Source organism: Aulonocara sp. 'chitande type north' Nkhata Bay, linkage group LG18, assembly GCF_057382095.1.
Source record: "Aulonocara sp. 'chitande type north' Nkhata Bay isolate Kocher_YH1m ecotype deep benthic linkage group LG18, A_spYH_male_GT1.1, whole genome shotgun sequence".
In the NCBI taxonomy this organism is placed as follows: Eukaryota; Metazoa; Chordata; class Actinopteri; order Cichliformes; family Cichlidae; genus Aulonocara; species Aulonocara sp. 'chitande type north' Nkhata Bay.
The window spans coordinates 29,825,846-29,838,060 of NC_141361.1; the positions used below are offsets into that span (position 1 = coordinate 29,825,846).

Here is a 12,215-nt window from a genome sequence, read left to right on the forward strand (position 1 = left end):
CGTGGTGGTCCCGACCAGCCGGGTGTTTTGGCCAATTGGCCCCAGTTGGCCTGCTTAGAAGATGAGAGGAAACCTAAATACTGTGTAGGTCATAATTTAAATACTTTTTAATGAACTTTTGAGACCCTGACTGCAAAAATACTTAATTTGTTCAAATATCAAAACCTTTTGAACCTGCAAATTTGCACTGGTGATGGACTAAAACAAATAATTAGATCTGGAAAACAAGTGAAGAGAAAATTAGTTTGCATATAAACCAGTGCCACAACAATGTCTTGGCCCATTGTCAGCTGTGTGGATGCAGATTTTTTTAAAAGACAGTGATTAGTAAAGTGTCTTTCTAATAAATTTTTTGCCTCATTGGTGCTTTGCACAATTTCCGCGTGTCATTTTGAAATACACTGAAAGTGAGGTGTGCACCAGTTTGCCTGAATGTTTACAACACTGCCTCTAATAGGGTTGCTATATTGTACCGAGGGTATGAGGTACATGGAGAGACCATTTATCTGCTTTATTACTATAGGTGGTGCAATAACATATATTTGAGTTGGGAAATCTGATCTCAAGTGGTGGCTGGAAGTTCATCCATATGGATGCCATGTATGGAGTGTGTTCGACAGAAATGAGACATGCCATAATTGAATTTGCACGGTCAGGTCCTAATTGGGTTGTAAATAATGTGCCTTGTCAGAGTTTATGTAGGTGTTTTGTGAGCTCAAAAGCAGACAGGCAGTGAGGAACCAGGTTCTAAAGCAAAGGTAAAATCAGGCGGTAGCCCAGGGACAAGCATTGTAGTGAAAGACTGGTAAAGAGTTTGTGCTTATGGGCAGGTAGAGATAAGGAGTGGCTGAACTGATTAGGGGGAGTGACAGGCTAGTCATATAACTTGGGAACAGCTTTCTTCACAATAGTATAGGTGTAGTAAAAGGTGTAAAAAAAATATATATATAAAAAAGCATTAATTATGGCCTGATTCATTTTAACACCTTTTTTTCAGAGTCGTGAGACTGTGGCTTCCTTCATACTGTAAGTCATTGAGATACTTGAGTGAAACTGAGGCATCTTTAATGTCATTAGCAGCTCTTGAGCTTTTCATGCTGTGACTACTCAGAGTCTGCTGTGAAAGAGGCCCATTCAATGAAGGTTAGTGGTGGGAAGTGAAAGTGGGTAAAAGAGAAACTAATTAATAAAAGTAACATGATGATTCATTATTGAGATGTTAAGAATATTAAACACTCACTAAATTTTTGCAGCGAGTTGCATCATAATCAACTTGCCTCCTAAATGTCTCTGTTTTGGGACCCTACTCATCCACGTGCACAGACAGAAAGCCAAAAGTAGGGAGGCGTTGGTAAGAGGCCATGACAAATGGAAGCAGGGATCCTTGACAACAGATATGGCAGTAATATGACCAAATCAAATCATACACAACATGGAACTGAAATGTAGAGGTGGGTTGCAAAGCAGCTTGCAGATGTTCATCACCTATAGACAGGTTAAAGCAGCTTAAATAAGCCTGCCAACTGAATGGTATCAGTTGGTATCAGATCATGTAGTCTAGCACTGAGGTCAGCTGATGTTTCTTCATAGTGTGCTTCAGCTAATGCTATGTTCAGTTTGGGTTTTTTTTGTTTCTTTTCTCAGCCTGAGCAGCTGCCACTCCTTACACTTGGTCTCTTGGACAATTGCATCAAAATTACTCAGATTACTTGCCAAGGTGGTCTTGGCTACAGGGGCTACATGTTATTTGTAATGTAAATTCTAAACCCCAACAAGGACATATGAGAGAAATATGTCGGAAGTGATCCTTTTCCATCATGTCCTGTCACAAATGACTGGTCATCCAATTTCAAAGAGTTGCAAGAACCCATACATATACATGTTTCCAGTCAACCAGGCATTTGACTGGAGGTAGAAGGAGAAAATGTGTTGGGCCCCCAGAGACAATGAAGACAATTATAAACTCTGAACATAAATAGTCAGCTGGACATGCAAATGTGACAGACGTGAATGTTGATCTGTCTTGTCTGTCAATCCGTTTGCCCAAGGCGATCAACGTGCAGAGAGGGTCATACATAAAGGAGCACGTCTCCTATGTGATAACTAAAGTAGCTTAGAGGAACTAAGCTAACATGAAGATTTTTAAGTTAGTTATTGAAGGCCTTGCATTTTCATTTATAGGTCCATGAAAAGAAAAACATTCAGGAGAGCAGTGCATCTATGTCTAGCTTGTGCATTCTGCTCACGCAACACTCTCTCATGTTGGTGGGTGTGCCTTTAGATTTTCCAATTTACGTTGTCATTAAAATACACAGATCTTCTGAAGGTGAAGTGCTGTTTAACTTTGTGCCATGCTGTTTAATTAGCTTTAACTTTTAACTGACAGTCTAGACTTATGACTGCCATCTTATTTATGAATAAGCCTTGTCACGTGCTTATCGTTTACCCCCCATGAAGCTGGCACATCCACGGCATTCCCCCCCCCCCCCCCCCCCCCCCACTTGAAAAATAGCAAGCCTTAAAGTAGATGAACATTTCGATTCGCAGTATCCATTCTCATTTCATTTAGCAAATGTGCTTAGCTGTTGCCACGCAACAATGCTTTCCTGAGCTAAACCCACCCATCCCCTCCCCAGTCGCCTCTCTGCTCTCTCCTTTCCATCTAAAGTCACAATGTCACACTTTCTTGCGAGCGGGGCCTAATTTAGCGCTCCTTTTTTTGGTCACAGTTTCTATTCGATCCACGTAGGTTTGGGGGTAATGAGATTGAATCTTGATGTGCTCACCACATCCCGCTGGCTTGTCTCTCGTCGGTCGCGGAGGACAGCGTGGAGCCTTCCCTGATATTACCTCTCCCTGCATGAGAGGACGCCGGTCGCTCTGCTGCTCTGCCATCCCGCTAGGCGCTGATCCAATAAACCTCAAAACAGGGCTGCGATCGATACTGCGTGTCCCATTGCCACACAAACTCCACCCTCACTTATACACACCTATTAGTTACAGAATAATTGATAGGCCTACTGTTTATTATTCCTTTGATTTGGTGCTTTCATTAAATAGCCAAGGCGTTGCATGTGCACAGACTAGTAAACTCTCCTCTTCCACAGCTGCTGGGAACTGAATGGGGGCTTTAAGCGTGAGTACTTGAGCATGTGTTCTGGATAGCTTTAAGATTAAGGAGATCCAGGTTCATAACTGCTCATACTGCAGGAATAGAAAGATGAGACACAGCACAATGGCAGGAAAGTGTGTCTGTGTGAGAGAGGGGGGTATTGTGCCTATTTCTTTTGTCTGCTTCTTTTCAAATTCATTATATCCTAGAGGCATGCAGAAGATAATCTGCTTGTTTTTTGTCTTCACTGACTGGCTCAAAAAAACAAACTTAATTTTTAACTGGTGTTTACTCTTGTCTTTCTTCCCCACTGTTTCCTTACCATTTCCACCCGTTTCCTTCCTCTTTGCTTCCATTTTTCCCTGTCTTTCTTTTTTCCCAATTCTGTCCGTCCTCACTCAGCTCCACACTGACATGGACAGGAATGATGGACGCACAAAGTATGTCCTGCGAGGCGAAGGGGCAGGCTCGGTCTTCGTGATAGACGAGAAAACGGGTAACATCCATGTCACCAAGCCGCTGGACCGTGAGGAGAAGGACGAGTATCGTCTCATCGCCACGGCCACCGACAGGCAGACCGACCGTGCTCTGGAGCCCTCGTCACAGTTCATAATTCGGGTGCAGGACATCAACGACAACCCGCCTGTCTTTGATGAAGGCCCCTACAGCGCCACCGTACCTGAGATGGCAAATATAGGTACTGGGCGGGTGGAGGGTTAGTTTAGAGTTAGTTTGGGGGTAAGGATTAAACAGTGTGCTGTGCTTCACAGTGAATGATATGAGATAAATAAATGAACAGGTGCCTTTGACCAAACAGTTTTAGTGACTCATTGAGGGTAACTACCCAAGGGGGTTACTTACCTTTAATGGCTTTTTTTCTATTTCACAAAGCCAATAGGAACAGTAAGATGATGCCAGTTGGCAGTCAGTTCGAAACACCTTAATCAAAGCAGTGTGTGTCATATTGTGTGAAGTGGGTTTTGCAATAATAATGCAGTTATAAGGGAGATGTGTAGTTGAGAAAACCCATTTTGTGGTCTTTTAAGTTATAAAATGTAACATTACCAGATATTATTGTTTTTATATTAAGTATGCAAGGAGACACAAAGCATCCAGAGAGGCTTTCTCTGGCAGACTACAGCTCCTGGTGGTGGTAATGATAGCTAAAAGTCAGACTAACTAATCCGTTGTGCCCTCATTAGCAGCAAATGCTGTTCTGTGACCAAGGATAGCTTCCAATAAACCACACCAATTCAGACCCAATATGTGGTACTTTAATGTTAATGCAATCCTCTTTTGGCTTTTTTATATTATCTTTCATTTATGGTGTCCGTATGACCAGGTAGCAAGTTTAGGGGAAAAGCTAGCAGCTAGCTTTAACAAATTAGAATTGCGTTGCAGATCTGCCATTGAGTAAAAAACCTATAATAGACAACTATAGAGACAACTGTGCAACAAGCAAACAAAAGAATATTTTTAGGTCGTCTCAAGTAACGGTGTGCTACTGCTGACATGGCCCATGAAATAGAGTTGGTAGGGTAGGCTGCCACAGCTTCTGTGTAGATGCTGGTAGACTTTTATCAAGATAATGCTTTTAAGACACAAATAGTTGTGTTGTCCTGATGAATTAACGCCGTCTGTTAATGTTACAAACAGTAGCAATGATAACAACATTAATATCACCATCTTATTATTAGCTATAGCACCTCAAAGATAACAACAGACATTTAATGTGGCTATCATATAACTGCTAAAAGTACTGTAGCAAATGAGTACATAATCTTAAATTATTTTTTTTTTGCTATACATTTTTTTGACAACTCTGCTGTCGGCTCATTTACCACTGTTTTGTTTCATTTTTGAAGCAGTCTATAATTTATGCCACTAACATCTTTCTATAGTTCCTCTGCTATTGTTTACACAGACTTTTTAAAGTCACAATACTGTCACTCAAGCTAAAACTTACCCCAGAAAGCACGTTCTATTAACTTTGATCTTTCAACAAGGATCCTGTAGTAAAGACACGGTGTATCTGATATCCCGTGTCTGTCTTGTTCCTGCAGTAGCATAATAGTGTTGGTCCATTGCAACTGACCAATCATATTGTTGCATTGTCATAGCTTTGCAGTGTGGGGGAAAGAAATACCTTTATGCAAACTCTTCTGGAACAAACTGTAAGCATTTCAAGCGCTTTTCTTTCTATTATTAATTTATACAATATAATAACTATTTTTATCAAGTTAAAGGTCTGCTGTTACAGTAGCCAAATTTAGGTAACTCATGTTTGTTTGCTAGTGATCCTTTTTAAAAGCATTAGCTAACTTCTTGGGTAATGCTAGGTGAATGCTCAGACAACTTCATTATTAAAAACACTAACACGGGGATATCAGATCGGGCGTGCCAGCGCACAAACAAGGAGAAGAATCTAGAACTTTGGAAAAGTTGCTCTGGTCCAAAAGCATGTAACAAAATATATGAACCAATTAATAATAATAATAATGGATTGGATTTATATAGCGCTATAAGGCACTCAAAGTGCTTTACAATGCCACTATTCATTCACTCTCACATTCACACACTGCTGGAGGCAAGCTACAGTTGTAGCCACAGCTGCCCTGGGGCAGACTGACAGAAGCGAGGCTGCCATATTGCGCCATCGGCCTCTCTGACCAACACCAGTAGGCGGTCGTTGTGTCCTTGGGCAAGTGTCTTGCCCAAGGACACAACGACCAGGACAGAGACCCCGGGAATCAAACCGGCGACCTTCCGGTTACAGATGCGCTTCCCAGCCCCCTAAGCCACGGTCGCCCCGATTAATTAACATTAATTAACTAGTAAAACTAATACAAAACTTTGTAACTCACAATACTTTTCATGATAATGTTGTTGTCACCAGCTGTGCTCGGTCTAAAAGTACTGTTGCCACATGTAGCTACTAGGGGTGCAACGATACACAAAATTCACGGTTCGGTTCGATAGTTTTTCGATACAAAAAAAATGTTCATGCCTTTTTAATTTGTCATTTATTAAAATTATAAATATATATTTTAACTCAAAAGTACAGTTTTTAAATTTAATGTTGCTGAAATAACAAAGTAATAAAAAAATAAATCTATCTGATCGAGAAATCACTCATCTTTGGAAAAGAGAGTTTATTACAGAGAAATGTCTCTTTCCAAAATAAAAGCTATACTATTCGCTTCTTCTGGGCTATATTCTCAGCAGCATATTAAACATATCAGGTCCCCATAAGGAGAATCATGTGCTAACGGCTGTCTAAATGACTCGGGTAAAGTTTGTAGCATGCGTGCTTGTTGTTTTTGTGTGCTTCCACTTGTCTTTGCACTAGGATGATGTCGGAGTAAATGTGCAGTCATATTCGTTGTGTTCCCACTAGTGCTGTCAGCGTTAATCTGAAATGACGTTAACGCCACAACACGGCAAATCTCCGTTAACGAGCTACCGCGGATCGCCCTGTGCGTGGGGCTGGACGGCCAACACGTTAACGAGCTAACTGCGCTAACATACTAGTTCCCACCAATGTAATTGAGCATTGCGTGGCACAACCGACATACCGTTTTACTTTTGTCCATGACGTGCTTACCTTCAGGGTCATACGTCACATGAAAACCAAAATAGTTCCAAACGCCAGATCTGAATTAGGGTGGGCGAGGTTCAATTTGCCATGTTGCAAGGAGAGCTTAACTTCTGTCTCGCTAGCTTGCCCCCCTGCGCTCAGTGAATCTGTGTTCGACTACTCCGCCTAGGCTGCACTGTCGAGCGCAGATCCACTGAGCGCTCAACACAGACAGCATCGTCAGAAGGAAAGTTGATAAAATAAATTAAAAATTTTGTATTGTTCGATACATATGCGTACCGAACCGAAAGCACTGTTCAATATCGATACGAGTATCGTTGCACCCCTAGTAGCTACTTGTTGTTGCTCTTATTCACCAGCTCCTCATAGTTTTTGTGTTCACAGACAAGGAAAGCTGCTCAAAACTGCCCTCTAATTTCATTACCTCAACTCTCTGATGTCTTTGGTTTGCTCAGTAGCCGCCTGCAATCCGCTGACTATCTACAAGACAGCACGGACCCTATGCAGTTGTTAGTTTAACAGGCGAACCTCGTTGCAAACATGAGGTAACATATATTGATTTCCACAGGTTTAAATTGTATCTGGAAACTTCATCGCGTCACACATATTCCTTTTTCTCGTCTTTCATGTCCTTTCTCCAGACTGATGGAGTAATAATAGCAAATATGAAATCATAAATAATATCAAGAGCAGGAATAAGATAAAACTTGATAGATCGGGCTATTGAACTTACATTCTGTATACAAACAGAGGCTGAAGCATTTTATTGGTTTACTGTTTAATCAGAATATTGTAGCAGCCAGTGACTGCTGTCAGGCTCTTAAATGATGGATGGCCCACTTGACCAAAGCTAGACAGTATGTTTTATTAGTTGTATCTCCCGGGGCTGAATCGTCGGAAGGAATTTTAGTCAACAGCCTAGAATTTGTGGTGTGTATGGCCCTGCAAAGATATGCCAATTATGCAATGAAAAAGTGAGATTTTATCAGTTATTGTCTTTAAATTGAACACTAAAGACCGAAATTTAAAACCTCTGTTAGATCCAATGTATTATAAACACCAATTATGAAAATCACTTCCTTGTGAGCATGAGCTAATAATTGAAATATAATAAGCATATTAATGTAGCCAGAGGAGTCTTTTTGAGGATTTTGACAGCTGCAGCCATACAGTCTTTATACAGTTCAGCGGCCACAACATTAGTGCCTGCAGGGATGCTGTTCACTTTGAATCAGGATTTATTTACAACTGAGGACACAGTCTGAATCCTGCATTTAATGCCTTTACATTAAATGCAGCTTAGTAAAGCTTCTAAAAAGAATCTGGAAAGCTGTTGTTTTTTTTAATACGCACTGCATATCACCTGACTGTGTCCACAAGAAGAAAGCAGAAATCTGCATGCTGATGTCACTGGTCCACATTTGCATAATGTTTTATCAGAGTGTGTTTTTTTTGTCTCTCGCAAAAATGGACCTGCTCTTCTTGCCAGGCCACAATTATTGGACTACTTCTTAATAAATGTGCATAAAAACATTTATTTCCGTGATCAGATTCAAATTCAAAACAGAAAAGGTCCTTAAAAATGCCCTCGAGTCACTGAGTCCCACACGATGAGATTTCTGCCAAACCTGTTTCACGTCGGGGGGATTTTTGATCACGAGCACTGAACATTTATGGCGTCTTTGGGTGCTGCCGGTTAATTCTGCTTGAACCAGATTTGAATCAAAAGCCCAAATAATATATAACTACACTGAGCATAGAGAGATATTGAAGCTATGTTTGTGAATGCACCAGTGCTGCATAAATAGATACATTAACACTCATGTCAAGTGCTAGAAATTACATTTCATGTGCTGGGTTTCAAGGTAAATTATCACAGTTGTAAAGATTGCTAAGAATAAAGCACCAAGCACATTTTCATTAAGAGCACCCCGGCTTGTCTTCAAGGTTAAGTTATGCACAGGGTGAAGTTTCTTCTGTGAAATTAAAGGGACACACATTCAGGCTGGTTTGCATACAGTAAAATTCAGAGAGACTGCCCTTTCCCAAAGAAGCGACTCCATTAGTTGTTTGCGCAAGCTCTTGTAATGACCTACCCTTGTATTTTAAAGTTAAGCAACCTCTAGAAGCTGTTTGAATAAATGCACATCAAATCTGTCCTGGTGTCATCACCTCTAGATTTAGGGGAACTCTGGACCCTGGTACCATCATGAAAGTCAAACCATGGTGGGTTTATTTCTAACCCTAACCAATAAATTTTCACGGTTAACTCAAACCAAGTAGTGTTTGTGCCTAAAATCAGCAACACATAGATATCACCAGAAATATGAAGAGATATTGAGATATCCAATTCTGTCCCCATCAAATTAGCCTACAAGACAGCCATGCACAGAAATCTAAACAGGCTGCATTTTGATGCAGATGACAGCCACTGTGACTGGTTATTGATTTGCACATTGCCTTTCTGAAACAAAAAGTGGTAAGTTGTCATTGTATCCAACTATCCATCTCCCATTTCCCCATTTTCATAGCTGTGCTAAGCCACGTACAGACAGCCGATTCCAACAGCTTCTCTCTTTTTTTTTGGATTGCAGTAATTTCAGTAAAAGTAGCTGTTGTTCAATATTAGCTCCAGCTCCAACACGACTCAGTTTCAGTCACAATTTGTTGAAAGAAATCAAAGCGATTCAACACTGCAGCGCAGACGTCTTACTGCCAGCATTTTGGAGGGAGGGGCAATTGCAGAGTAAAGAAAGTTAGACAAATCGGAATTGGCGACTGAAAATAATAATCAGCAACAGACCAAGCTGCACATCTCAAGGCAAAGTGAAAGTCATCAGAAAACAAGTCCAGTCTTGTGGTCAAAGCTTGGGTCCTGCATGCTCTTTAAACGTCAGAGGACTGGAGGTTTGGTATGAAGGTTTGAATAGTCAGATGATTTAAATATTAGTCCTGACAGTTTCTTTTTGTGCACTCGAACTGATATTCTATTCAGAACTGGCAGCGAATTAAGCCTCAAGCAAATGACAAATTATCACACTTAAAAGACTGAAAAATAATTAAGTAAAAACAACCTGTTCTGTTTCTAATGAATGTTCAACTCAGTGATGCATATGACATGTTAATGGGGTGTCTATCATTGCTTTATACCTCTTCAAAGTCAAAAAGCACTGTTAAAACAGCAGCACAAACATGTACTCGTGTTATAAATCTGCTCTCCTGATTGACCGCTGGGAGGAGAATATTCTCTGTGCTGTTCCAGCAGAGCTTTGGATTCATGTAGCCGGATACAAAGATCCGGGGACTCACTGGTGCCCTTCTCAGATTCTAACACCTAGATCTAGTTTCTCGAGGGCCAGGCGATGAAGGGCGTTTGTCCTGCTAAAATCCCATTAAAGCATATGGGACATAGAGGCTTTACCTTTCTTTAACGGAGTTTTCAATAATGCATGAAGTGGAACTAGAATATATAAAACACGAAGTCGTGGTTTTAAAGTACTCGATTTGATTTTTGTGAAACTTTTCTGTTAAGTGCTCACGTTCGCTCCCAGTTTTTTCTATCAGGAGTGAACAGGTCAACTGATGCTGTTCAATTTTATTACTCTTTTTGGCATGAAATTGCATCTCTGTTTCTGCCTGCTCACACCAGACACAGAAATTTTCATGGCTGCAGCCAGTAGATATGCACGCACACACACACACACACACACACACACACACACACACACACACACACACACACACACACACACACACAGAGTCACACAAACCTCTTCAAAATCTAAAAAGTCAAATGCAAATACGAACTCATTTTAAATGGGAAGCTTGCAGAATCTGTAATAAGTTAGATTAATAGCTGATTTTTAATGACACTGTCACCAGAGCTGCTTGCAGGATGTATGAGGCCTTTCCCTTTTGTTGATTAAATACCTGTGGCCATCACACAGCGGCAGGACTGAGACACTACATATGTTTCGTCTTTGCTGATTTAAAAGATGTGCAGCATATAATTATGCAAAGGTCAAACCGTGTGGGCTATTAGAAAGATCATACAGCTGTTATTATTATTATTATGGGAGCTCCAGCTTATGCAATCATGTAAATGACTTAAACAGACTTGTTTTTGTTTTAGCATATGCAGCTGGGTCTTGATTGTGTGCATATAAATGTGGACCAAATATGCCGTATGTAACTGAATACAGAGCATTTAATCGCTCGAGCAAATGTACAAATAGAAACACATTTTAGGGAGCAACATTAAAAAAAGGAGGATAATCTGCCTATTAGGGAGGCCGTCTATTCATACTCGAGTCGCGTATTCTGCGCTGCTGCTTTGGGACTCAGTTTTCTACCAGCCTGAACTTTCCTCTCAGCTCATTTGGAAACTGACATCCACTTTAAAACGGGATGATGAGCTGATGTGACTGTCCATAACTGAAACCATGTCTCGACTCCAACTGTGAATAATCTATTCCGCCTCTTAATTATGTATGCATACTGCTCCAGCCTCTTTCCCCACACTGCACTGTGAATCAAAATGGCAAGAATTACTTGGTCACACCCACCCGGGCTCGTACCCTGTGATTGCACTCGCACGAGGTTTTTGGGAAAATTGAGCCCCAGTTTGTGAAGCAAAGTGTTGTGAAATGCTTTTGCTGTGACATAAAGGATGGATGGATTTCTCCCAAAAATGAATACATGCAGCCATTCGTGGAAAGGCAATAAAAAGTAGGTTTCCGTGGCAAACACCTTTAAATCCATTAGAAATCAATCGCGAATACCTCGGCCGGCGGGGACCAGCTGCGTGAGGGACACTGTTTATCTCAGGAAAAAAAACAGCACACTTCATCTGAATTCATGAGGATAGAGAGGAGGGTTTTTTTTAAAGCCCCGAAACCGACATTTAAATGAAACTGGAAATCCAGAAAATGAAAATACGTTCTAACCTGATCTGCCTCATTCCAAAAAATTATTTCATTTTCACTTGAAACATGGTGATAGAGTTCATGTCACAGCCATGGCGACCCGATAACATTTCTGTGACCGCCGAAAAAGATGTAAGGTGATTGGGATGCGTGGAATAGGAATGAAATACGAGGAGAGGGCAGAGATTAGGAGGGGCGGTCGGGGATTTTTGCGCTCATATTGCAGTGAGATCTCAGAGTGACAATAAGTGTCTAAGATTCTAATTCAAAGCACGACTGCAGAGGGCTTGTAGGAAATAGTTTGTATGTACAAAAAGTACTCTAATCTCCATTTAAACTCTGCTCAGACCCTTGAAAATGAATTCTACTTTAAGGGGCACTCTTCCCTCTTAAAGTGAGCAGAATTACTTTCAGGAAAACTTTAGAATTTGCCAGAAAAGTGGGTATTATTTGAAATAATTCACCCCTAAACTGGTTTGTTTAGAAAAGTTCTGCAAATTTGGCCTGATGTCCTCACCATCTGCCTCTTAGAGGGTTTTCCAAAACATCAAGGTCCCTCTTGCGCTGAATTGTTTAATTC

The 12,215-nt window shown here is 40.9% G+C and overlaps 1 protein-coding gene across 2 annotated transcripts in view; it reads left to right on the forward strand.

The window, feature by feature from the left end:
• Window positions 1-12,215, forward strand: part of cdh24b (cadherin 24, type 2b) — a 155,872-nt gene that overhangs the window by 69,925 nt on the left and 73,732 nt on the right. For both annotated transcript variants that reach the window (XM_086270602.1, XM_086270603.1), the window contains exon 3: window positions 3,515-3,809. In XM_086270602.1, the coding sequence (XP_086126728.1) occupies window positions 3,515-3,809 (295 nt within the window). The remainder of the gene's footprint in view (window positions 1-3,514; window positions 3,810-12,215) is intronic.